This window comes from Balaenoptera borealis, assembly GCF_965194805.1.
Source record: "Balaenoptera borealis genome assembly, chromosome: 5".
Classification (NCBI taxonomy): domain Eukaryota; kingdom Metazoa; phylum Chordata; class Mammalia; order Artiodactyla; family Balaenopteridae; genus Balaenoptera; species Balaenoptera borealis.
Window position 1 is genome coordinate 67120442 of NC_138862.1, and position 26909 is coordinate 67147350.

At 35.1% G+C, this 26909-nt stretch overlaps 1 protein-coding gene across 13 annotated transcripts in view; it reads left to right on the top strand.

Moving 5' to 3' along the window:
* The window catches only part of STXBP5L (syntaxin binding protein 5L), a 382290-nt gene that overhangs the window by 157058 nt on the left and 198323 nt on the right, over positions 1-26909 (top strand). For all 13 annotated transcript variants that reach the window (XM_082394859.1, XM_082394855.1, XM_082394860.1 and 10 more), the window contains 2 exons: positions 3491-3574; positions 8458-8581. In XM_082394859.1, the coding sequence (XP_082250985.1) occupies positions 3491-3574; positions 8458-8581 (208 nt within the window). The remainder of the gene's footprint in view (positions 1-3490; positions 3575-8457; positions 8582-26909) is intronic.

Below are 26909 nucleotides of genomic sequence, written 5' to 3' on the forward strand. Positions count from 1 at the left end.
GGTTCATCTTTTTAGGACTGTCTCTGATTCCTGGACCTGGATATCTATTTCATTCCCCAGGGTAGAGAATTTTTCAGCCATTATTTCATCAAATATATTTTCTGCCCCTTTTCCTTTCTTTTCTCCTCCTGGGACTAAATCCTATAACATGAATATTATGACACTCAGTGTTGTCTCAGAGGTCCCTTAAACTATCCTCATTTTAAAAACTTTTTCTTTTTACTGTTCTGATTGGGTGATTTCCACTATTCTGTTTTCCAACTCATTTATTAATTCTTCTTTACCACTTAATCTGCTTTTTATTCTCTCTGGTATATTTTTCATTTCAGTTATTGTATTCTTCAGCTCTGATTGATTCTTTTTTAATATTTTCTAATTTTTTGTTGAAGTTCTCACTGTGATCCTCTATTCTTCTGAGTTTGGTGAGCATTTTTATGACATTGCTTTGAAATCTTTATCATGTAAATTACTTATCTTCATTTCATTAGGAGTTTTATCTTCCTATTTCATTTGGAACATATTCCTCTGTCTTCTTATTTTGTTTCACTTTCAGTGTTTGTCTTTATTAATTAGGCAAAACATTTGCCTCACCTGGTGTGGAAAGTGTGTCATTGTATAGGAGTGTCCCTTTGCAGACTATGTGTGCTTGGTGGCTTTGGTGGGAGGGCTGGAGCTGAAGTGAGCATTGGCTGGGCCTCTGAGTTTGTAATATCCCCTTTGTCTTTTGGGTCACCTGCTGGAGGTGTGGGTCCTGACTAGATCACTTCTTTCACCCTTGTACCTGTCTCTGTGTGATTTTTTTTAAAAGTATTGTTAATTGTAAAAAAGCTGTTCAGCCAGTCTTCAGGTTGTTCTGAGAGAGAGTTATTTTATATATAGTTGTAGTTTTGGTGTGTGCACAGGAGGAGGTGAGCTCAGGGTCTTCCTACTCTTCCATCTTGATCCCACCTCTACCCAGTGATCTTTGATGTTACTCTTGAAAAAGTATTATGACTCATTGAAGGCTCAGATGATGGTTAGCAGTTTTTAGCTATAAAGTACTTTAAATTAAGTTATGTGCATTGTTTTTTTAGACATAATGCTATTGTACACTTAATAGATTGCAGTATAGAAGTCTACATGCACTGAGAAACCAAAAAAAAACCTGTATGACTCACTTTATTTTGATATTACATTCTGTTGAGGTGGTCTGGAACTGAACCCACAATATCTTCAAAGTATGCCTGTATTTATAAAACCATATATTTCCCTCTTGATGAGGATTCATCTGTATCCCACAAGGTTCAATATGAGGAATTTTTGTTCTGTTCTGTTTCATACTTTTCATTATGATTTCTTGTTTGGCCATAATTACTTAAATGCATATTTTTTAGTTTCCAAAATATTTTTGTCAATGAGTTCTAATTTTATTTCATGTTTGTTAGAGAATATATAGTATCTTTGGTTTTGATTATTTGGTATTTACTAACTAATTTAACAGATATTTTTGCAGATACCTATTTTCTTCAGAAACTTTTCCAGGTCCTGATAATATGTATAATATGTAGTGAAGAAATCACCTACTTCTTTGCCTATATATATATATATATATATACACACACACACACACACACACACACACACACACACACACACACACACACATATATGATATGTATTTGTGATGTGGGCAATATTCCTGTTTTGATGTGATCATCAGGCATGATTACAGAGGGATCTTATTTTTGTCTTGATTCATCATGGTCACAGAATGACTTTGTCTGGTGTCTCCTGGATGTCAGGGGCTGTTTTTCTCTTTCTCAATTCTTTAAGTGTTTCTAATGTATTTTTATATTTCCCATATCACAATCTTGTATAGTTATCTCAAATTTTTGATACTTTGAGGTTTATTATTTTATATTTTGTAATTTACTAGGACTGTTGGTTATAATGTTTTATAAACAAAATGACTTCTATCTTTCTTATGTTTATTATAAAAAATATAATAGCATTTTAGAATATCATTTCATTACATCTTGGGGCTCAATTTCTGAAAGGTTATATTATTCATTTTCTCGCTTAGGTCAGATTTTCCAAACTTTTTAGACTTATAAATCTCCTTTCCATACATTTCATAGAAATTTTTATCATACACCTCATAGGATTTGGTTTTATTGTTTATCATTTTCTCTGGTATGTAAAAAAAGTTGGAGTTAATACATATCTTAGTACAGTATATATTACTTTATATAAATTTAATTTTAAGAAAGTCTTTGTTTACACTAATTTTGACTTTTTAAATTTATGAAGTCATTATGCCATTTACTTTAACTTAATATGTAAAAAGCTCAATTTTTTAAGTCAATTTTAAAATTTATTGTTTGCAGTTTAATAATAAAACATTTAAATATATGCTATACCTTCAAAAGTAATATGCATTGCTTTCATGATCTGATATTTGAAATTTTGTTTCCTGTTAAAACTACTAGCTGGTTTATTTTTGTTGTTTTTTTGTGTTCTGTTATAAAATTTCTAGGGAAATGATTAGGTCTCAAGAAGCTATGTAGGAGTAACTTACAACTACCATTATATTTTCTGTTTTTACCACTGTGTTTTGGAGTTACTGAAACATCTTTATTAACAGTATAAGAATTTTCACCAGAGAAATACTACTAATGGATTTCAAGAAAATCATCTTAAGGCACATTCCTGCGAAATATCATTATTTGAACGTTGGCCTAGTTTTATCCTTTCTGGGTTTTTTTTAACCAATGGTAGATTAAATTTGACAAAATATAACTACAAATAAAACTCAGAATCATATTATAGTAAAAACCATCAGCACAGCTAGCAGTATTTAGCTGAATGACTGAGTCTTGAATATGATCATCTAATAATCATTTTCTGTTCTCAAATCCTTTTCTTTTGAAATGCAGAATGTATATTTTGTTAATTGTCTTATTTATTGATTTATAAGTCAATATCAACTATATTTAATGATGTGAATCTCTAGGATACCTTTGTGAACTGCTGAGAGTTCCTAAATCACCAATTTAAAATACTGACATAAGTCAGAAAATTGGATTTGATAGAAAGAAATTTGAAGCCAAGTTTGTGACCACATTTTTCAAGTGCATAGGACTGAATGGCATATACACTGTTCGTTAAAGTTATCACATTTCATCCTTTATTTCATCTTCCTTTTCTATCCCATTTTTCTTTTGTTCCAATATTCTCATTTATTTTTATGTTGTTTCATATATACTTACATATTTTCTCAATTTCCTCTTTGGAATGAGGTAGATTTCATTGGTAAATGTTTATACTGAAGTAGAGTTCATTTGCCAATTTTTTTCAATGTAGAAAACCTATATTCAGGTTTAGAAAAATTGGTATTCTAAATAAAGTTGTATAATGTAGTATGATTATATTTTATTAACGTTAATCTTTATTTGGAGCAAGGTAAAATTAATGTTAGAATTACAAAAATGATTGTTCTAATGTTTTCCAGCTGCTAATAGGTTATGAAAATGGTACTGTAGTATTCTGGGACTTGAAATCTAAAAGAGCAGAACTGAGAGTTTATTATGATGAGGTAAGTGATTTCTACTGGAATATTTGAAAAGAGTATTGTGATTTTATGCCTGTTTTCTACATTTAAGCTTTGTATGTTAGCAGTATTTTTATCATTGGAAAACCGCCTAGTTCTGATCCAGTGCCTCACACTGCCTGTTGGTATTTGCATGAGTTCCACCTCTGGGTTGTTCTCTTGAGTGGAAATTTTGCCTTGATGGATTATTTTTAAGCCTTTTTTGGGCATTTACATATGTTGGCGTCTATTACCTATCTTTTTCCTTCCTTTAGGCTCTATGCTTATTTCTTAACCTCTTTGTCCTTAAGGTCTCTAAAGATACTATTCACGTCTTTAGAAAATTGTTTTTCTGTGGCAGAAGGTTTAAGTAGTCAGTTTGAAAGGCCTTATCTTCTAATACTTGCCTTCTTACAGTAAAGAGAGATTTTTAAAATAGTAATACTTAATAATAAAAGTCAGATCTTCAAGTACGTTTTATCGTACAGAATTGAGATTTTAGGTTTTCATGTAGAGAAAGCAATGAACTCTTATCAAGGAATGGTCTCTTAATTGATACTTCAGTTGTTCGAAGATTGATTCTAGGCTATTATTTCCATCTTAAGAAGAAGCTAATGTGAAAAGAGTGAGGCTAGGGGCAAAAGGTGAGAAAGGGAAATTATGTCTTGTAGCTGTGGAAATAAAGGTGATCATCTAGGCTCTCAATTAAATTAAAAATTGTTACAGTGATGAGAGATAGGAAAATACAGGTCAAAAATCACTGTTTAGAATTACCCAGGCTTAAATGGGAAGAGTGCTAAAGAATTTAAGACAACACTAAGATAAATAGAGAAATAAATTTGAAAGGAAAACACATTTTTTTAGAACAGTTTCTTTTTGTGCCCTCTTCCATCCCCTTATAAAAGTAAAATTTAAATTTTGGTGCTTAAAGATACAAGCCTTCGGCTATCCCATAACCCCCACCCCCCATTCATTTCTTAGTGGTTCTGGCAAACTAAGATTTTATGATATATACAAGATTATTGTCATGGTGACAAAGAATTCAGAAGTAAATGATATAACAGCTGGGTAATTTGGTCATGATTAGTGAACAATACTCTGGCAAGCAATGTCATACAATTATGCTCTTTATGATCAACTTACGAGGCACATTGAATCATAAGGCAAGAAGGTCCTGGAGAGCTAAGCTAGGGTTTTCCTTTCATTAAATACATAAAATACAAAGATGAGTATGAAGATCACTTCCTCTCTTAAGACTAGCAGTTAGATAAGAGTCCACATACCATTTGTGTATTTAGCCAGTTGGAACTAGAGTGGAGCAGCTGAAATGGAAATCCAGATGAGAATGCTCAATCAGCTACTTTTCCTGTGGCCTTAAAAAGTGTGGAAGGAAGGTTTCTAACTTTAAAAAGTAAGTGAAAGTAATTTTGCAATGAAATGTTTAAATAAAGATTAACAATGTTTTAGTCAGTAGAATACTACACTTTACACTTAGAATTATATGAATATATATAAAATTGATTTACTTTAATGCATAATTATATGTCCTATCATTTTAATAAAGATAGTTGTATACTTCATGTTACTACCAAACTTTTCAGACTTTCCTCATCACTTTACGTCTCATATTTTGAAATCATGTGTCCTGAAATGGTTTCTCATAAGTCACCAATGATCAGTGACCCCTTCCATAGTCTTTTAAGTTCCTCCCTAAACCTGTGACTTTACATCAGTCCTTCCTTCTTAAAATGGTTTCTTCCCTTGTTTGTGTTTTTCCACCTCATTTTTCACCCCTCCTTTCTCCATCACTGGTTCTTTCCTTAACTCTCCTTTACATTATAGATACTCTTCAGGATTCTACGTCTTCACCCTCTCTTCATTTCTCCTTCAGTTTACATTTATGTTCATATCCCCTCCCACCATTTCAAATATTACCTATATTATGCTGATAAATTAAAAATTCATATATCTTTAACTCTTACCTCTCTCCTGAGATCTAGATCCAAATATCTAATATCTATAAGTCCAGATGAATATTCCATTGGCACTGAATTTATATTTAAAGGTCTGACCTCTTTCTGTGTTTTTTGTTTTAGTTTTTCAATTTTGATTTAGTTATTTTAATTTATAACCCTCAGAGTCATATTTGACCCTTTTTTCTTCTTCATATATCATATGCAATCACTTTTGTAGTCTTCTTGATTCAATTTTTATATTGTCTCTCATTTATTTCCTCTCTTTTTTCATTCCCACATTCAGCGTCCTAGTTGAGGATGTTATCTTTTGCGTGGAAGACTTATAATAGCCTTTTAACTAATCACATTTCCTCAGATATCTTACATTTTCAATATATCTTTCACTAACAAGATTATCATTTTAAGACATAGCAGATCAGGTAATTCTCTACCTCAGAACCTTTGAATGGCTCCCAGTTGTCAACAGTACAAGGTCTTATTCCTTGACAGGAGGTTTAAGGCCCTGGTGCTATCTTTTTCCCTTGAATTTAATTTACTGCATCCTTCTACACACTTCTCACACTTCAGACATATTACTCACTATCTCCTCAACATACCATTTATTTCCTACCTCCAGGCCTTTGCTTCTGCTAATACCTTACCATGAACTCCCTTCTTTCCTCTTATGCATATCAAAATTCTACTAATTATTTAGCTACTGTAAAGCTATTTGGACTATCTAACTAGCCACTTGATAAATAACCACTGATGAATTCAGAGTTTTGTTTTGGAAATCCAGGATCATTTTCAGAAATAACCATATGAATCTTACTTCCACATTAGCTGTGAAATTTTTGTTTCATTACATCAGTATTTCTTAAATAATCTCTCACAGAGAAATCTCTCAGAGTCTGACATGAGGATAACCTTTTAATTCCTTACTAACTGCTGTTTTTCCTTTTTTCAGATTGTTATCTAGCTTTTTGGGTTTTCTTTGTCTTTTTTGTTTACAAGAAATTCAGTCACAGCCACTGAGTTTATTTTCCATATTGTTTTTCATTAAAAAAATTTTTTTCTTTAATTAGTTGTATTATATTTGGTTTTTCAGCAAACGCTTAAGGTCCTTTTTAAAGAAAAGAATGGGGTATAATCAAATAAATAGAAATTGAATATTTACCCATTAAGTCAGTTCAAATTCCAGCTCTTCAATCTCTTCAATGATGGACTATTTGACATCCTATTCTTTAATAACAAGTTGGTTTTACATGCCTACTCTTGTGTACAATAAGTGTACTTCTTTTATAGTACTTATCTTGGTTTTATGTTATATATATCATTTTTATATCTGTCTTCTCCAGTAGACAGAAATTCAGTGGGATAGAAAGAAAGGTTAGGGCTGGAGCTCTGCTCCTACCATTTAGAGCAAAGTAGTCTGAGAGAACTTTAAATTGACTGAGGTTCATCCAGGTTAACATGTAGAGGAGGCAAAAAGTGACATTTCCCTTTAGTCACATAAAAAACGAGAAGAAATAAGCAGAGAAGAAGACAAAGAAGAGCGTTTTTTCCCTCTCACTGCCTCTACTGAACCCTGGCAATAAAGAGGTCTTCTCTGCCAGGTCAGTAATAAAGACCAGGGTGAGAGAAAACATAAGTCCAGTGTGTCATGGTATCTTTTGCAATTAATCAAATCTTACTTATCTTGAGGTCCACTCATATACTATTTCATTTCTGATATGTCTAATGATTGCTCTAGCCATCATTTATTTATAACTCTAACAATACTTATTGTTTGGAAATATGTGTGTGTGTGTGTACATATATGTATAAGTTTGGTATAAAATAAATATATACATAACTTAGTTTTATAAATATAGATTAAAAAACTAAATGTTAAAAGTTCCAAACAATAAGTATTATTAATATTGGTATAAATGTTTCCTATCTCGCAGTTGTTTAAGTTCTTTTAAGGAAAGGATCATGCTGTATATACATCTGTTCAACTTTTATGCTTACTAGAGTTTCTTTCATTGTGCTTATTAGCACATTACCCAAGTTCCATATATACTTTATTAATTTTGAAAGAATACCAAGAGTGTGGAAATATTTGATAACATTAATTACTTATTCATTTAACAGATTTTTTGAGTACCTACTTTATGCAAGACACTGTGCAACCACTGGAAATAAAACAATTTAGGAAAATGTAATGATTACTTTTTAATTTTATTTAATTCACATCTACAGAATGAATCTGTAAATACAAAAATTTTAAACTCTTCTTGCTTTAACTCAACTTAAATAGTGTATGTTAGAGTTAATATAGTCCAATGATTCCAAATATGGGTTTTGTAGTCAGACGCTGGCTTTGAGTGGTGTAACCTGAGCAAGTATCTCCATCTTTCTAGGCCTATTTCACCACGTGTAATTTGGAAAAACATAATATCTGTTTTGTAGGATTAAATGAGCTAATGTACATAAACTGCTTACCCTGGGGTCTGGCATGTAGTAAGCCCTCAAATTGCAACTCTTATGTAAACTACCTTTTAGGTTGGCTATTTTAAGTGGAACTAGGCTTCTACCTCACCAGAGATTATCTTCTGATAACCTTGCTTTTACTTCTGTGTAATAATTTTCAAAGAAACATTAAAGGGTGCAGGGAGGACCCAGGATTTACAACAAAAAGTTCTGGGATCTAACGATATTATGAAATTTACTTAACTTTTCTTTATCTTAGGAGGTGAGTTTTTGTAGCCTTTTTATAAGCCTATAGAAGGTTGAAACCAAAGGTAGTATGACCTAGGTCAGAAAAATTACATATGTTTCTTAAGTGTTATTGCTATAATAATTCTGTGTTAAAATATTTTTCCTTTGGAATATAGAATGATATATCAACTTTTTTCCTCCTCTACTTGTTTTTAATTGTTATTTCATTAGGCTATTCATTCAATTGATTGGCATCATGAGGGCAAACAATTCATGTGCAGCCATTCAGATGGTAGCTTGACTTTATGGAACCTGAAAAGCCCAAGTCGTCCTTTCCAGACCACAATTCCACATGGTAAGATGTATGCTTTCAAAAGAAATCAACTCCGAAGATTCAGTGCCGTTACTTGAAGTAGGAAAGTTGGTATCATTATCACTAGAAAGAGGTAATAGGACATAGCTTCTGATTCTAAATACCCCTTTATACCTCCTTCAGATCCCTACATTATGACCCAAAGTTTCTATACTTCCCTTCCTCCTATCTATCAACTTTCCTACATTGTAAGTGATACCTATTCAATTTTGATACCAAAAATTGAATAACTGATGGTTGATGTACCTGAAGCAGAGGAGATAATATAGGATATTTGATGAATTTTAAGGGGTAAGGAACTAGTGAGAGAATGGCACTTTATAGATCTGACTCTTGGACCTAATTTCTATACTGCTTTAGCATCTGTTGTTTTCTAAATTCTCCCATTTATTTCCATTTCTGCCATTTGATTCCACTAAATTATGACTACATGGTTTTTATTGTAGGTTGTATTTATCTTACTATATTCCTCATTGAAAGCAGATATTTAGGATTTATGTTGGATCTGTCTAACTAGGCAGAATAAAAATTTCTAATGTATGAATATCTTTTATTCAGAGGCCATATTATTTTCCATAATATTGGTGATGATCTGAGTTTCGTGTTTACCTCATACCATTGGTTGGTTGTAAGAATAAAGAGGTCAAAACCTAGAGGTTAATCAAATACATTCTATTTCATAGTTTCTGAGTGTTTATTATAGTTTCACATTGAGAAAATAGTGGTATGTTTTTATAGTGGGTGACCCATAAATCAAAAGATGGAATTATTCCAACTTGGGTTGGCTTGCCATTTTTTGTACCACAGTTGCATGTTCCACCACAAAAGATTAAATTATTGCAACATTTACCTTAGCAGTTTACTTAGAGATTACCTTACATTTAAAAACTTACTTAGAGATGCTTTATTTATTTATTTATTTAAATAGAAGTACAGTTGATATGTTATTTATATCAGTTTCAGGTGTACAACATAGTTTTTCAATATTTTTATAGATTACACTCCAGTTAAAGTTTTTACAAAATAATGGCTATAACTCCCTGTGCTGTACAATACCCCTTATTGCTTATTTATTTTATACATATAAAATAAATGAATATGTATCTCTTAATCTCATACCCCTAATTTGCCCCTCCCCCCTTCCTTCTCTACTCTTGTAACCACTAGTTTGTTCTCTATATCTGTGAGTCTGTTTCTGTTTTGGTTTTGTTTTATTTTTTGGTTCCACATGTAAGTGACAACATAGAGTATTTGTCTTTCTTTGAATTATTTAACTTAGCATAGTACTCTATGCTATTCTGCCATCCCCGCTGTTGCAAATGGCAGAATTTCATTCTTTTACATGGCTGAGTAATATCCATTATATAGATGTGAGATACACACACACACACACACACACACACACACACACACATATATATGATCTGAGTCAAATTTGAAATTCTCATTTTTACTTTGTACTGTTTAAATCTTCACTGTTTTTTATTATTGGTTGATTTTTCAATTCTTAGAGAAGTAAGTTAAAATATCTGTTATGAATATTTTCCTTGTAATTCTATTCATTTTTGTTTTTATACTCTAAAAACCAAATAGCTAAATGTGGCTGATATCGTTTATCAGATATTCTGTGGTTTACCTGGTGTTTGACTAGGAATCAATTTCTGAGAAAGCGGTATTAAAATTTAATGATTATAGAATTGTCTACTTCTCACTTTAATTCTGTCCTTTTTTGTTTCATGTATTTTAAGGTTTTATTGTTAGATATCTGTCTTGTCTCCTGTAGAGAACATATAGTTGGGTCTTGCTTTTTTATTCAGTCTTACATCATTTAGTTGGAGTGTTTAGTCCATTAATATTAAATATAATTACTGAAGGGATTGGATTTAGGTATACCAGTTTATTATTTGTTTTTTGTTGGTCCTATCATTTTTTGTTCCTTTTATCTCCCCTTTTTGCCTTCTTTTGGATTATTTGAAAGTTTTTATTATGATTCCATTTGAATTTACATATAGGCAATTTATCTTCACATATTCTTTTTAATCTGTTGCTCTAGGGATTACAATATATTGTACTTCCTTAACTTTCCATATTCTGTTAGGGTTAATTGTAACACTTTACATAAAATGTAGAAATTTCACAACCACATATATTTATTTATCTTCACCCATTGTCCTTCATGCAACAGTTATCATATGTATTACATCTAAATACAATGTTATAATTTTTGCTTTGAATACTCTTTAAGTATTTTTTTATTGATGTATAGTTAACTTACAATGTTTTGTTAGTTTCAGGTGTACAGCATAGTGATTCAGTTATTTTTTTTTCAGATTATATTCCAGCATAGGTTATTACAAGATACTGAATATAATTCACTGTTTGATACAGTAAATCCTTGTTGCTTATCTATTTTATGTATAGTAGTTATATCTGTTAATCCAATACATGTAATTTGTCCCTCCCCACCTCCCTCCCCTTTGGTAACCATAAATTTGTTTTTTATGTCTATAAGTCTGTTTCTGTTTTGTGTATAGATTATTTTTTAGATTCCACATATAAGTGATATCATATAGTATTTGTCTTTCTCTGTCTGACTTACTTCACTAAATGTAATATTCTCTAGGTCCATCCATGTTGCTGCAAATGACAATATTTCATTCTTTTTTATGGCTGAGTAATATTCCATTGTGTTTATATACCATGTCTTCTTTATCGATTCATCTGTTGGTGGACATTTAGGTTGTTTCCATGTCTTGGCTATTGTAAATAGTGCTGCTATGAACATTGCGGCACATTTATCTTTTCAAATTAGAGTTTTCATTTTTTTCTGGATATATACCCAGGAGTGGGATTGTTGGATCATATGGGTAGCTCTATTTTTAGTTTTTTGAAGAACCTCCATACTATTTTCCATAATGGCTGCACCAATTTACATTCCTTCCAACAGTGTACAAGGGTTCCCTTTCCTCCACATCCTCTCCAGCATATATTATTTGTAGACATTTTGATGATAACCATTCTAACTAGTGTGAGGTGATAACTCATTGTGGTTTTGACTTGCATTTCTCTAATAATTAGCAGTGTTGAGCATCTTTTCATGTGCCTGTTAGCTATCTGTACATCTTCTTTGGAAAAATGTCTATTTAGGTTTTCTGCCCATGTTTTGATTGGGTTTTTTTTTTTGATATTGAGTTATATGAGCTGCTTGTATATATTGGATATTAACCCCTTGTCAGTTGCATCATTTACAAATATTTTCTCCCGTTTTGTAGGTTGTCTTTTTATTTTGTTGATGGTTTCCTTTACTCTGTAAAAGCTTTTAAGTTTGATTAAGTGCCATTTGTTTATTTTTGCTTGGATTTCTTTTGCCTTGGGAGACTGATCTAAGATAATATTGCTACAATTTATATCAGAGAATATCTTGCCTATGTTCTCTTCTGGGAGTTTTATGGTGTCAAGTCTTGTATTTAAGTCTTTAAACCATTTTGAGTTTATTTTTGTATCTGGTGTGAGGAAGTGTTCAAATTTCATTGATTTATATGTAGCTGTCCAGCTTTCCAAACACTGCTTGCTGAAGAGACTATTTTTTCTCCATTGTATATTCTTGCCTTCTGTCTCATAGATTAATTGACCATAAGTTGTGGGTTTACTTCTGGGCTCTCTGTCCTGTTCCATTGATCTATGTGCCTTTTTATGTGTGTGCAAGTACCACACTGTTTTGATGACTGTAGCTTTTTCTGAAGTCTGTAAGGGTTAAACCTCCAGCTTTGTACTTTTTCCTCAGAATTGCTTTGGCAATTTTGGGCCTTTTGTGGTTCCATATAAATTTTAGGATTGATCTAGTTCTGTGAAAAATGTCATGGATATTTTGATAAAGATTGCATTAAATCTGTAATTTGCTTTGGGTAGTATGGCCATTTTTAACAATATTAATTCTTCCAATCCAAGAGCATGGAATATATTTCCATTTTTTAAATCACTTTTAGTTTCCTTTATCAATGTTTTATAGTGTTCAGTGTAAGGTCTTTCACCTTCTTGGTTAAGTTTATCCCTAGGTATTTTATATTTTTGATGCAATTTTAAACAGGATTTTTCTTTTACTTTCTCTTTCTGACATTTCATTGTTAATGTAAAGAAATGCAACAGATTTATGTATATTAATCTTGTATTCTGCTACCTTGCTGACTTCTTTTATTAGTTCTGATAGTTTCTGTGTGGAAACTTTAGGGTTCTCTACATAGAGTACCATGTCATCTGCATAGAGTGACAGTTTTACCACTTCCTTTCCAGTTTCTTATTGCTGTGGTTAGGTTAGGACTTCCAATACTATGTTAAATAGAAGCGGTGAGAATGAACATCCTTGTCTTGCTCCTGAGTTTAGCAGGAAGTCTGTCAGCTTTTCACTGTTGAGTATTATATTGGCTCTGTGTTTGGTGTAAATGGCCTTTGTTTTGTTGAGATGCGTTCCTTATACCCACTTTGATGAGAGTTTTTATTATGAATGGATGTTGAATTTTGCCAAATGCTTTTTCTGTGTCTATTGAGACTATGATGTGATTTTTATTTTTTCTTTTGTTAATGTGGTATATCACATTGATTGGTTTGTGAATATTGAACAATCCTCATGACCCTGGAATAAAACAAACTTGATCATGGTGTATGATCCTTTTTATGTATTGTTGGCTTTGATTTGCTAATATTTTGTTGGGTATTTTGCATCTATATTCATCAGAGATATTGGCCTGTAATTTTCTTTTCTTTTTTTTTTTAGTGTATTTGTTTGGTTTTGGTATCAGGGTGATGGTGGCCTTATTCAATGAATTAGAAAGTGTTCCATTCTCTTCAGTTTTTTGGAATAGTTTGAAAAGGATAGGAATAAGTTCTTCTTTGTATGTTTGGTAGATTTCCCCAGTGAAGCTGTCCAGTACTGGACGTCTATTTGCAGGGAATTTTTTTTTTTAAGATTTATTTATTCTTTATTTATTTATTTTTGGTTGCATCGGGTCTTAGTTGCAGCACTCGGGACCTTCATTGAGGCATGTGGGCTCTTCATCATGGTGCATGGGACTGTCTCTTGTTGCTGCACGCGGGCTTCTCACTAGTTGTGGCATGCGGGTTTTCTCTCTCTAGTTCTGGTGCGCAGGCTCCAGGGCAAGTGGGCTCTGTAGTTTGCAGCACATGGGCTCTCTCATTGAGGTACATGAGCTCAGTAGTTGTGACACGCAGGCTTAGTTGCCCCGTGGCATGTGGGATCTTAGTTCCCTGACCAGGGATCAAACCCCTGTCCCTTGCATTGTAAGGTGGATTCTTTGCCACTGGGCCACCAGGGAAGTCCCGAATTTTTTTTTTTTTTAATTACAGATTCTATTTTACTTCTAGTGATTGGTCTGTCCATATTATCTGTTTCTTCTTCACTCAGTTTTGGCAGGCTGTATGTTTCTAGAAATTTGTCCATTTTTTCTAAGTTGTCTAGTTTTTGGCATATAATAGTTGTTCATAGTATTTTCTTATGATGTTTTGTATTTCTGTGCTATCAGTTATTATTTCTCCTCTTTCATTTCTTATTTTGTTTATTTGGGTCCTCTTTCTTTTCTTCTTTGTGACCTTGGCTAGTGAATTGTCAATTTTGTTTATCTTTAAAAAAAAAAACGGCTCTTGGTTTCATTGCTCTTTTCTGTTATTTTTTAAATCTTTATTTATTTCTTCTCTGATCTTTATTATTTCTTTCTTTCCGGTAACTTTAGGCTTTTTTGTTCTTTTTTTCTAATTCTTTTAGGTGGTCAGTTAGGCTGTTTATTTGAGATTTTTGTTTCTTGAGGAAGAGCAGTATCAGTATGAACTGCCCTCTTAGAAATGCTTTTGCTGCATCCCATAGATTTTGTAAGGTTCTGTATTCATTGCTATTTGTCTTGAGGTATTTTCTGATTTCTTCTTTGATTTCATCATTGACCCACTGGTTTTTTTAGTAGCATGTTGTTTCGTCTTCATATGTTTCTTATTTTTCCATTTTTCTTTGTATTATTTATTTCTAGTTTCATACTGTTGTGGTCAGAAAAGATGCTTGAAATAGTTTCTGTCCTCTTAAATTTGTTGAGACTTTGTTTTGTGAGCTAATATATGCTCTATCCTAGAGAGTGTTCCATAAACACTTGAAAATAATGTGTATTCTATTTTTTTTGAATGTAGTGTCCTGTAGATATAAACTAAGTCCAACTGGTCTCTTGTGTCATTTAGGACCTGAATTGCTTTATTGATTTTCTGTCTGCATGATCTGTCCATTGATGTCAGTGGGGTGTTAACTTCTCCTATTATTATTGTATTCCTGTAAATTTCTCCCTTTATGTCTCTTAGTATTTGTTTTATATATTTAGGTGTATCTGTATTGTGTGCTTATATGTTGATGTGTGTAATATTCTCTTCTTATGTTGATTCTGTTATCATTATATAATTCCTTTCTTTGTCTTTGTTATAGACTTTGTTTTAAAGTCTATTTTGCCTGGTATGAGTATTGCTACCATCTCTTTCTTCTTATTTCCATTTGCATGAAATATCATTTTCCATCCCCTCACTTTCAGTCTCTGTCTTTAGCCCTGAAGTGAATATCTAGTAGGCAGCATATGGTAGGCTCTTGTGTTATTTATTTTTTATCAACTCTGCCACTCCATGTGTTTTGATCAGAGCATTTATTCCATGGACATTTAAAGTAATTATTGGTAGGTATGTATTTATTGCCATTTTATTCCTTGTTTTCAAGTTGATTTTGTAATTTTCTTTGTTTATTCTTTTTGTTTTTCCTTTTATGGTTTGATGATTTTTCTTTGTAATATACTTGCATTTCTTTCTTTTTGGTTTCTGTGAATCTGTTGTATATTTTTGATTTGTGGTTACCGTGGAGTTCAAGTATGTTGACCCATAACTATATCTACTTGCTTTAAACTGATAGTCATTCGTGTTCAGACATGTTGTAAAAGATCTGCATTTTTTTCCCCTTCCCCACATTTTTGGATTTTGATGTCATATTTTACATCTTCATGCTTATCCTTTTATTATGTATTGTAGTTATAATTGTTTTTACAATTTTTTTGGATTGTTTTTTAATCTGTGTACTGGCTTATTTAAGTGATCTTCAAACCTTACTATATATTTGCCTTTCCTGTTGGGATTTTCCCTTTCCTATAGATTCTTGCTTCTTTTCCATTTAGAGAAGACCATTCAATATTTCTTTTAGGGTAGCTTTAGTACTGCTGTATTCTTTTAGTTTTTGCTTGTCTGAGAAATTCTTTATGTCTCCTTCTATTGTAAATAATAATTTTGCTGGGTAGAGTATCCTAGGTTGCAGTGTTTTCCCTTTCAGGACTTTGAATCTATCATGCCACTCCCTTCTGGCCTGTAAAGTTTCTTCAGAGAAATCAGCTGATATTCTTATGGGGGTTCCCTCATAAGTGACTATTTGTTTTTTTCTTTCTACCTTTAGAATCCTCTCCTTAACTTTAGCCATTTTAATTGTGATATGTCTTGGTATGGATCTGTTTGGGTCATCTTGTTCAGAACCCTTTGTGCTTCCTGTACCCGATATCTGTTTCCTTCTTTAGGTTTGGGAAATTTTCAGCCATACTTTTTTCAAATACATTTTTGATCCCCTTCTCTCTTTCTTCTCTTTCTGGAACCCCTATTATGGTTGGCATGTTTTATATTATCCCATAGATCTTACATGTTGCTTTTTTTTTTAATTTGTCTTTCTGCATGATAGGGTGATTTACATTATTCTATCTTCCATATCACTTATTTGTTCTTCTGTGTCATTTAATCAGCTATTCATTGCTTCTAGATTGCTTTTAATCTTAGCAAATTGTCTATTTTTGATTGGTTCATCTTTATAGCTTCTAGTTCCTTGTTACAGTGATCTGCATTTCTATCAATAATCTTTCTCACTCAGCATTTTTACTGCCACATTTTTGAGCTCAGGTTCTAGTAGACTGGTGAGATCTGTTTCATTATTTGTTTTTTCAGGGGATTTTTCTTGTTTTAATTGGGAGTAGTTCTTCTGCCTTTTCATTTTACTTAACTTTCTCTGTCTCTATGAATTTAGGGGAAACATATTTCTACTGGATCTTGAAGGGGTGTTTTTATGTGGGATTGTTGCTTTGGAGACTGTGTGTGTCCAGTGTTTTTGGTGTGAGAGCTGGTTTCAGTATGGGCACCAGCCCCATCTTTCCTCAGGGTGTGCTGGCCGTTATCCTTTTGATAGAGGGTGTGGTTGGTGTTATAATATCTAGAGCCTGTGGAGGATGTGAGGTAGGGCTTCCTCTCTCCTCTGTGCCTGTTGCTGCCCCACAAGGGGCAGAGTTTGCTTCCCAGTAGTTGGAGTAGAAGCCCTAAGGTTTGGGTTCTGTCAGGCTCTGTTGCCCTTGAGTAATTGCCCTGCCCCAAAGAGGTGATCACTGAAAGCAAGTGAGGCCCATACAGTCACAGAGACCTATGTGCTGCCTGTGTAGATGTCTGCCCAGAAGCAGCACAAGGTTGCTTCCTTTTCTCTGTTGTGTACATCCCAGATCTAGTGCTAGGCTGTCATTTAGAGTAGGCTGAGTCTCAGGGTTGGTGCATTGTGGTGGCAGGAATTGAGGTGGCTCATGGGCCACCTGAGATCTGGGCTGCTACTGTGGCAGTCTTCTCCCAGAACTAGCACTAAGTTGTGGTATGGAGTGGGTGGAGCTGGGGTGCTCTCACTGGGAGAGGAACCACTGCATACTCCTGAGCCTGCTGACAATGGCTGTCTCTGCCCAACTCACACCCAAGGCCATCAGGGCTGTCTCTTAATTTCTGGATGAGTCCTCTCCCAGGGCCTATCTACCCAAGATTCAGTGCTTAGCTGCAGTGCACTCCTGTGGTACTGCTCCATGCCTGCAATTACAGTGGCCTCCATGGCTCCACCCAGATATCACCCAGGCCTTCTGGGCTGTCTCTGCATACCTAGACTGAGTCTTTGCCCAGATCTTGTGCCAGGCTGTGTTGTGGAGTGAGCGGGGCTGGGGTGTTTGCCCCTTTGGATTGGGAAATGCAGCGAGGTGGCAGCCGCCAATGCAAGGCTGTCTCTGCACTAATTGTTAGCAAGCCATCATCAGAGTCTAGACTTCTCTAGCCCTTCTGTTTGTCTCAGCAGGCAAGAGGGTTTTCTACTCCATGCAGACCCCAGGGCTGGGATGCTCAGATTGTGGCTCAACTTGCTAGCTCCCTAGGGTAAGGGTCTGCCCATGCAGACATTCTCTTCCTTACAGATTCCTCCCAAGGATGGAGGTCCTGACCCAAAGCCTTTTTTCTCCCAACCTACCTGGTTATGTGGAGATTTGTCTTGCAACTTTGGTTGTAAAGGAGTTCTTCTGCCAGCTTCCAGTTATCTTTGCATGAGTACTGTTCCATTTATAGATATATTTTGATGTGTTTGTTGCGGGAGGTGAGCTCCATGTCTTCCTACTCTACCATCTTGATTCCCCCCAGCTATTTTTTTAGTTTACTTTATTAAAAAATTTTTTTTAATGTTATATAATTTTTAAAGGTTATTTTCCATTTACAATTATTTATAAATATTGACTGTATTACTTGTGTTGTACAGTATATCCTTGAGCTATCTTATAGCCAATAGTTTGTGCCTCCCACTCCCCCATCCTTATATTGCCCCTCACCCTCTTCTCCCCGCCTGGACCACTAGTTTGTTCTCTATATCTGTGAGAGTGCTTCTTTTTTATTATATTCACTAGTTTATTGCATTGTTTAGATTTCACATATGTGATATCATACAATATTTGTCTTTCTCTGTCTGACTTATTTCATTTAGCACAATGGCCTCCAAGTCCATCCATGTTGCTGCAAATGGCAAAATTTAATTCTTTTTTTTATAGCTGAGTAGTATTCCATTGTGTGTATGTGTGTGTGTGTGTGTGTGTGTGTGTACACCACATCTTCTTTATTGATTCATCTGTTGATGGACACATAGTTCACTTCCATATTTTGGCTATTGTGAATTATGCGGCTATGAACGTTGGAGTGCATGTACCTTTTCAAATTAGTGTTTTTGTTTTTTTCAGATAAATACCCAGGAGTGGAATTGCTGGGTCATATGGTAGTTCTATTTTTAGTTTTTTAAGAAAACTCCATACTGTTCTCCACAGTGGCTACACCAATTTATATTCCCACCAAGAGTATACAAGGGTGCCCTTTTTTCCACATCCTCATCAACATTTGTTATTTGTGTTCTTTTTGATGATAGCCATTCTGACAGGTGTGAGGTGATAATTCATTGTGGTTTCGATTTGCATTTCCCTGATGATTAGTGATGTTGAACTTTTCATGTGCCTATTGGCCATCTGTATGTCTTCTTTGGATAAATATCTGTTCAGTTCTTCTGCCCAATTTTTAATCAGGTTGTTTGTTTTTTCAATGTTGAGTTGTATGGACGATTTAGACGTGTTGACTCTTAATCCCTTATCAGCCATGTAATTTGAAAATATTTTCTCCCCATTCAGTAGTTTGTCTTTTTGTTTTGTTGATGGTTTCCTTTGCTGTGCAGAAGCTTTTAAGTTTGATTAGGTCACAATTGTTTATTTTTTTGTTTTATTTACTTTAGGAGTTGTATCCAAAAAAAAAAGTGCTGCAATTTATGTCACAGAGAGTTCTATGTTTTTTTCCTAGGAGTTTTATAGTATCTGGTCTTAAATTTAGGTCTTTAATTCATTTTGAGTTTATTTTTGTATATGGTGTTAGAGAATGTTCTAATTTCATTATTTTACATGTGGCTGTCCAGTTTTCTCAGCACGACTTATTGAACAGACTGTCTTTTCTTTATTGTATATTCTTGCCTCCTTGTCATAGATTAACTGACCATAAGTGCATCAGTTTATTTCTGGACTCTATCCTGTTCCACTGATCTATGTGTCTGTTTTTGTGACAGTACCATACTGTTTTAATTACTTTACCTTTGTAGTATAGTCTGAAGTCAGGGAGCCTGATTCCTCCAGCTCCATTTTTCTTTCTCAAGATTTCTTTGGCTATTCAGCATGTTTTGTATTTCCATACAAATTTTAAAATTATTTGTTCCAGTTCTATGAAAAATGCCATTGGTAATTTGATAGAGATTGCATTGAATCTGTAGATTGCCTTGGGTATTACGGTCATTTTCACAATATTGGTTCTTCCAGTCCAAGAACACAGTATATCTTTCCATCTGTTTGTGTCTTCTTCAGTTTCTTTCATCAGAGTCTTATAGTTTTTGGCATACTGGTCTTTTGCCTCCCTAGGTAGGTTTATCCCTAGGTTTTTTATTCTTTTTGATTTCATGGTAAATGGGATTATTTCCTTAATTTCTCTTTCTGAAAGTCCATTGTTAGTGTACAGAAATGAAACAAATTTCTGTATATTGATTTTTCATCCTGCAACTTTACTGAATTCATTGATGAGCACTGATTTTTTTTTTAATTAATTAATTAATTTATTTATTTTTGGCTGTGTTGGGTCTTCGTTTCTGTGCGAGGGCTTTCTCTAGTTGTGGCAAGTGGGGGCCACTCTTCATCGCAGTGCGCGGGCCTTTCACTGTCGCGGCCTCTCCTGTTATGGAGCACAGGCTCCAGACGCACAGGCTCAGTAGTTGTGGCTCACGGGCGTAGTTGCTCCGCGGCATGTGGGATCTTCCCAGACCAGGGCTCGAACCCGTGTCCCCTGCATTGGCAGGTGGATTCTCAACCACTGCGCCACCAGGGAAGCCCACTGATAATTTTTTTGGTGGCATCTTTTGAATTTTCTATGTATAGTATCATGTCATCTGCAAACAGTGACACTTTTACGTCTTCCTTTCCAATTTGGATTCCTCTGTTTCTTTTTCTTATGTGAGTGCTATGGCTAGGACTTCCACAACTATGTTGACTAAAAGTGGCGAGAATGGGCATCCTTTTCTTGTTCCTATCTTAGAGGAAATGCTTTCAGCTTTTTACCATTGATTATGATGTTAACTGTGGGTTTCTCAAATATGGCCTTTATTATGTTGAGGTGTGTTTCCTCTGTGTCCTCTTTCTAGAGAGTTTTTATAATAAATTGATGTTGAATTTTATCAAAAGCTTTCTGCATCTATTGAGATGATCATACGGTTCTTATTCTTCAATATGTTGATGTGGTGTATCACATTGATAGATTTGCAGATATTGAAAAATTTTTATCCCTGGGATAAATCCCATTTTTTATGGTGTATGATTCTTTTAATGTATTGTTGGATTCAGTTTGCTAGTATTCTGTTGAGGATCTTTGCATCTATGTTCATCAGTGATATTGGCCTGTAATTTTCTTTTTTTGTGATATCTTGGTCTGGTGTTGGTATCAAGGTGATGGTGGCCTCACAGAATGAGTTCAGAAGTGTTCCTTCCTCTGCAATTTTTGGAACAGTTTGAGAAGGATATGTACTAACTCTTCTCTAAATGTTTGGTAGAATTCACTTGTGAAGTTAGTTTGTCCTGAACTTTTGTGTGTTGGGAATTTTTAATTAATGATTCAATTTCATTACTGGTCATTGGTCTGTTTATATTTTCTATTTCTTGCTGGTTCAGTCTTGGGAGAGTGTGCCTTTCTAAGATCTGTCCATTTCTCCTAGGTTGTCCATTTTATTGGCATATGGTTGTTCATAGTAGTCTCTTATGATCCCTGGTATGTCTGTGGTGTCGGTTATAACTTCTCCTTTTTCATTTCTGGTTTTATTGATTTGGGTTGGCCCTCTACCTTTTTTTCTGATGAGTCTGGCTAAGGATTTATCAATTTTGTTTATCTTTTCAAAGAACCAGCTTTTAGTTTCATTGATCTTTTCTATGTTTTTTTAGTCTCCATTTCATTTATTTCTGCTCTGATCTTTATGATTTCTTTTTTTTTTATGATTTTTTTTTCTTCTACTAAGTTTGGGTTTTGTTTGTTCTTCTTTTTCCAGTTGCTATAGGCATAAGGTTAGGTTGCTTATTTGAGATTTTTCTTGTTGCCTGAGGTAAACCTGTATCACTATAAACTTTGCTCTTAGAACTGCTTTTGCTGCATCCCATAGGTTTTGGATCATCACACTTTCATTTTCATTTGTCTCTCGGTATTTTTTTTATTTCCTCTTTGATTTATTCAATGATCCACTGCTTGTTTAGTAGCATATTGTTTAGCATCCACGTGTTTGTGTTTTTTGCATTTTTTTCTTGTAGTTGATTTCTAGTCTTTGTAACATTGTGATTGGAAAAGATGCTTGATATGATTTCAGTTTTCTTACATTTACTGAAGGTTGTTTTGTGGCCTAGCATGTGATCTATCCTGGAGAATGTTCCATGTGCAATTGAAAAGAATGTGTATTCTGCTGCTTTTGGATGGAATGCTCTGTAAATATCTAAGTTCATTTGGTCTAATGTGTTATTTATGGCCTGTGTTTCCTTACTAATTTCTTGTCTGGATGATCTGTCCATTGATGTAAGTCGGGAGTTAAAGTACCCTACTATATTTGTGTTACTGTCAGTTTCTCCTTTTATATCAATATCTGTTAATATTTGCCTTATATTTTGAGGTGCTCCTATGTTGGGTGCATATATATTTACAATTGTTATATCTTCTTCTTGGATTGATTCCTTGATCATTATGTAGCATCTTTCTTTGTCTCTTATAACAGTATTTATTTTAAAGTATATTTTATTGTACATAAGTATTGCTACTTCAGCATTCTTTTGATTACCATTGGTATAGAATACTTATTTCTATCCCCTCACTTTCTGTATGTGTCTCTAGAACTGGAGTGGGTCTCTCATAAGCAGCATATATATGGGTCTTGTTTTTGTAACCATTCAGCCATCTGGATTTTATTTTTATTGAAGTATAATTGATTTATAATGTTGTGTTAATTTCTGTTGTCATCCTATGTCTTTTGGTTGGAGCATTTAGTCCATTTATGTTTAAGGTAATTATCAATTTTTATGTTCTTATTGCCATTCTGTAAATTGTTTTGGGTTTGTTTTTGTAGCTTTATTCCCCCTTTCTTCTTCTTTTCTCTTTTCTTGTGATTTGATGACTATCTTTAGTGTTATGTTTGGATTCTTTTTTTCTTTCTTGTGTATATATCTATCATTGCTTTTTGATTTGTGGTTACCATGAAGTTTTTCTATAGCAATCTCTCTCTATATATATATATTTACACATGATTGTTTTTAAGTTGCTGATCTCTTACTTTCAAATGCATTTTAAAAAACTTGCATTTGCACTCTCCTCCACTCATGATTACTGTTTTTGATATCATATTTTACATCTAATTGTTTTGTGTATCCCTTAACTGTTTATTGTGGATATAAGTAATTTAACTACTTTCATCTTTTAACCTCCCTACTAACTTTGTGTGTGAATGATTTCCTACCTTTACTGTATGTTTGCTTTTACTGGTGAGCTTTTTCATTTAGTAATTTTCTTGTTTCTAATTGTGGCCTTTTCTTTTTCACCTAGAGAAGGTGAAATGTTCCTTTAACATTTGTTGTAAAGCTGGTTTGGTGGAGCTGAACTCCTTTAGCTTTTGCTTGTCTGTAAAGCTTTTGATTTCTCCATCAAATCTGAATGAGATCCTTCCTGGGTAGAGTATTCTTGGTTGTAGTTTCTTTTGCTTTCATCACCTTAAATGTATCATGCCACTCCTTTCTGGTCTGCATATTTTCTCCTGAAAAATCAGCTGATAGACTTATGGGAGTTCCCCTGTATGTTATTTGTTGCTTTTCCCTTGCTGCTTTTAATATTCCCTCTTTATCTTTAATTTTTGTCATTTTAATTACAGTATGTCTTGGTGTGTTCCTCTTTGGGTTCATCCTGTATGGGACTCTGTACTTCCTGGACTTAGGTGACTGTTTCTTTCCCCCAGGTTAGGGAAGTTTTCAGCTATTATGTCTTCAAATATGTTCTCAGCCACTTTCTCTCTCTCTTTTCCTTCTGGGACCCATATAATGCAAATAATTGATGTGCTTGATGTTGTCCCAGAGGTCTCTTAAACTGTTCTCATTTCTTTTAATTATTTTTTCTTTTTTCGGTTCAGCAGCAGTGATTTCCACTACTCTGTCTTCCAGCTCAGTGATCCATTCCTCTATATCATTTAGTCTATTATTGATTCCTTCTAGTGTATTTTTCATTTTAGTTATTGTATTCTTCATCTCTGTTTGGGTGTTCTTTATATTTTCTAACTCACTGTTAAAACTTCTAACTTCTTGCTCTGTGCATTCATTCTACTCTCAAGTTCTTTGATCATCTTTATTATTGTTACTCTGGACTCTTTCTTGGATAGATTGCCTCCTATCTCCACTTCACTTAGTTCTTCTTCTGGGGTTTTATCTTGTTCCTTTATCTGGAACATGTTCCTTTCCCATCTCATTTTTGTCTAAGTTGCTATTTTTATTTTTATGTATGTGGTAGGTTAGGTACATTTCTTGACCTTGGAGAAGTGACCTTCTGTAGAAGACACCCTATGCATCCCAGCAATGTACTCCCCTCTCATCACCCAAGGTATATGCTCTATGGGTTCCCCCTAAGAGGGCTGCGTGGGTCCTTCTCTTATGGTGGGCTGACTGTGTGGGCACTCTGGTAGGCTTGTTTGTCCTCTGGTCCAGTTGGTTGCCAGGCCCTGCCTTGTGTGGATGCTGCTGGCTGGTGTTTAGCAGGGCCTGGTCATGAGGCAGCTGGTTGCAGAACGCTATGGGGCCCCAGGGCTAGTGCTGGCTCATGGGTGGGTGAAGCCAGGATCCCAGACACTCTGGGGTTGTTGACCACCAACTGTTGGATGAACCTGGTGCTGAAGTTAGTGCTGGACTACTGGCAGGCAGAGCTGGTACTTAGAGTCTGGCTGCAAGGCTCATGGACCCCAGAGTTTGTTTCAGATCATTTTGGGGGGGCAGTTCCTGACACACTTGGGTATGGTATCTGAGGTGTCCCGAAGCTTGTATGACCTACTAGTGGTAGTACTGGGGCCCAACTGGTCCCAGGATAGAGTCTGTTGTGCTGTGGGTGGGCTGGGTCTGCAGGCAGCGGGATGGTAGTTTTCTTGCATCTGGTGTCAGCCTTCTGGTGGGTGAGGCTGGTCTAGAGGCTAGTGCAGGCTTCCTGAAGGGAAGGGCTGGTGCCTGTCCACTGGTGGGTGGAGCTGGGTCTTGGCCCTCTGGTGGGCAGGCCTTGTCTATGGGCACATCTAGAGGCTGCTGTGGGCTCAGGAATTCTTTAGGCAGCCTGTCTGCTGGTGGGTGGGGCAGTGTCTCCACCCAGTTAGTTGTTTGGCCTGAGGCATCCCAGCACTGGTGCCTACAGGCTGTTAGGTGGGGCCTAGTCTTGGTGCTAATGAGCTAAGATGGCAGCTGCCAGCAGCAGTGTCCACATGGTAGAATGTTCCCAAATATGGCTTCCACCAGTGTCTATGTGCCCAGGGTGAGCTTCAGTCACACCCTGCCTCTCTGGGAGACTCTCCAAGACCAAGGGGTGGGTTTGGCCTGGGCTCCTGTCAAATTACTGCTTTTTTTTTTTTAGGCCCATCAGTGTTCGTAATTATTATTTATTATTTGTTTATTTATTTTGGCTGTGTTGGGTCTTTGTTTCTGTGCAAGGGCTTCCTCTAGTTGTGGCAAGCGGGGGCCACTCTTCATCATGGTGCGCGGGCCTCTCACTTTCGTGACCTCTCTCTTGTTGCGGAGCACAGGCTCCAGACGTGCAGGCTCAGTAGTTGTGGCTCACGGGCCTAGTTGCTCTGCAGCATGTGGGATCTTCCCAGACCAGGGCTCGAACCCGTGTCCCCTGCATTAGCAGGCAGATTCTCAACCACTGCAACACCAGGGAAGCCCCAAATTACTGCTTTTGCCCTGGGTCCCATTGGGTATGAGATTTTGTGTGCACCCTTTAAAAATGACATCTCTGTTTCCCCCAATCCTGTAGGGCTACTGAAATTAAGCCCTGCTGGCCTTCAAAGCCAAATGCTCTGAGGCTCGTCTTCCTGATGCCAGAACCCCGGGCTGCGGAGCCTGACATGGGGCTCAGAACTCTCACTCCTGTGGGAGAACCTCTGTAATATAATTACTCTCCAGTTTGTGGGTCGAATGCCCACCTTGGGGGGGGAAGGGATTTGATTGTAACACGAGTGTGCCCCTCCTACCCATCTCACTGTGGTTCCTTCTTTATGTCTTTAGTTGTAGAAGATCTTTTCTGATAGGTTCCAGTCTTTTTCATGGATGGTTTTTCTGCAGATTGTTGTGATTTTGGTGTGCTCGTGAGAGGAGGTGAGTTCAGGGTCTTTCTACTCTGTCATCTTGGCCACTCCCCAAGTGTTTTTTTAATTCAAAAGAAAAGCATTCTTTTGTATTTTCTCTTATTTGTAATTTTTAACGCTTTTCATTTGTTCCTGAAGATATAAGTACATCAATTCGCATTTCCTGTAGTACAGGTCTGGTAGAAATGAATTCACTTAGCTTTCCTATATCTGAAAATTTCTTTCTTCTGCTTTCATTCTTGAAGGAAACATTTTTGCTCGATGTGTATTTCTGGGTTAACTTTGTGTATTTTGTTTTTAAGGTTCTGAACACTTTAAAGATGTTGTTTCTCTATCTTCTGGCTTACATTGTTTCTGATTGAGAATGTGCGATACTTTTGAGTTTTGGTACCTCTGTATATAATGAGTCATTTTCCTCTGGCTGCTTTCAGATGTTTTTTATACCTTTTATTTTCAGCAATTTGACCATGATATACATAGTCTTATTTTCTTCAAGTTTATTCTGTTTAGGGTTCTACTGAGCAGTGCAGCTTCTTAAATTTATAAATTTATATCTTTCACAAAATTTGGGGAAATTTTAGCCTTTTATTTTTTCAAATACGTTTTTCTGCTCTCTTTCTAGGACACCAGTTACCTTTCTGGTAGAATTTTTGATATTGTCTCACATGTCTCTGAATCTCTATCTATTTTGTCAATCATTTTTATCTCTGAATTTCAAATTGGATAATTCTTATTGATCTAAAATTATTTTTGTATTTTTCTCTGTAATCTTAATTCAGCTATTAAGCCCATAAATTATTTTTTTATTTTAGGTATTTCTTACACTTCCTACTTTTTAATATTTTCTATTTCTCTGCTGAGATTTCCTCTTTTCATTCATTATTAGCATTTTCCTTTCCTTTTCTTTAAATATTGACCTTAGTTATAATAACTGCTTTAAATCTTTGATAATACTAATATCTGCTTTACTTTGAAGTTGGCCTCTGTTCATAATAATGGCCCAGATTTTCCTGCTTCTTCATATTTGGACTGTAT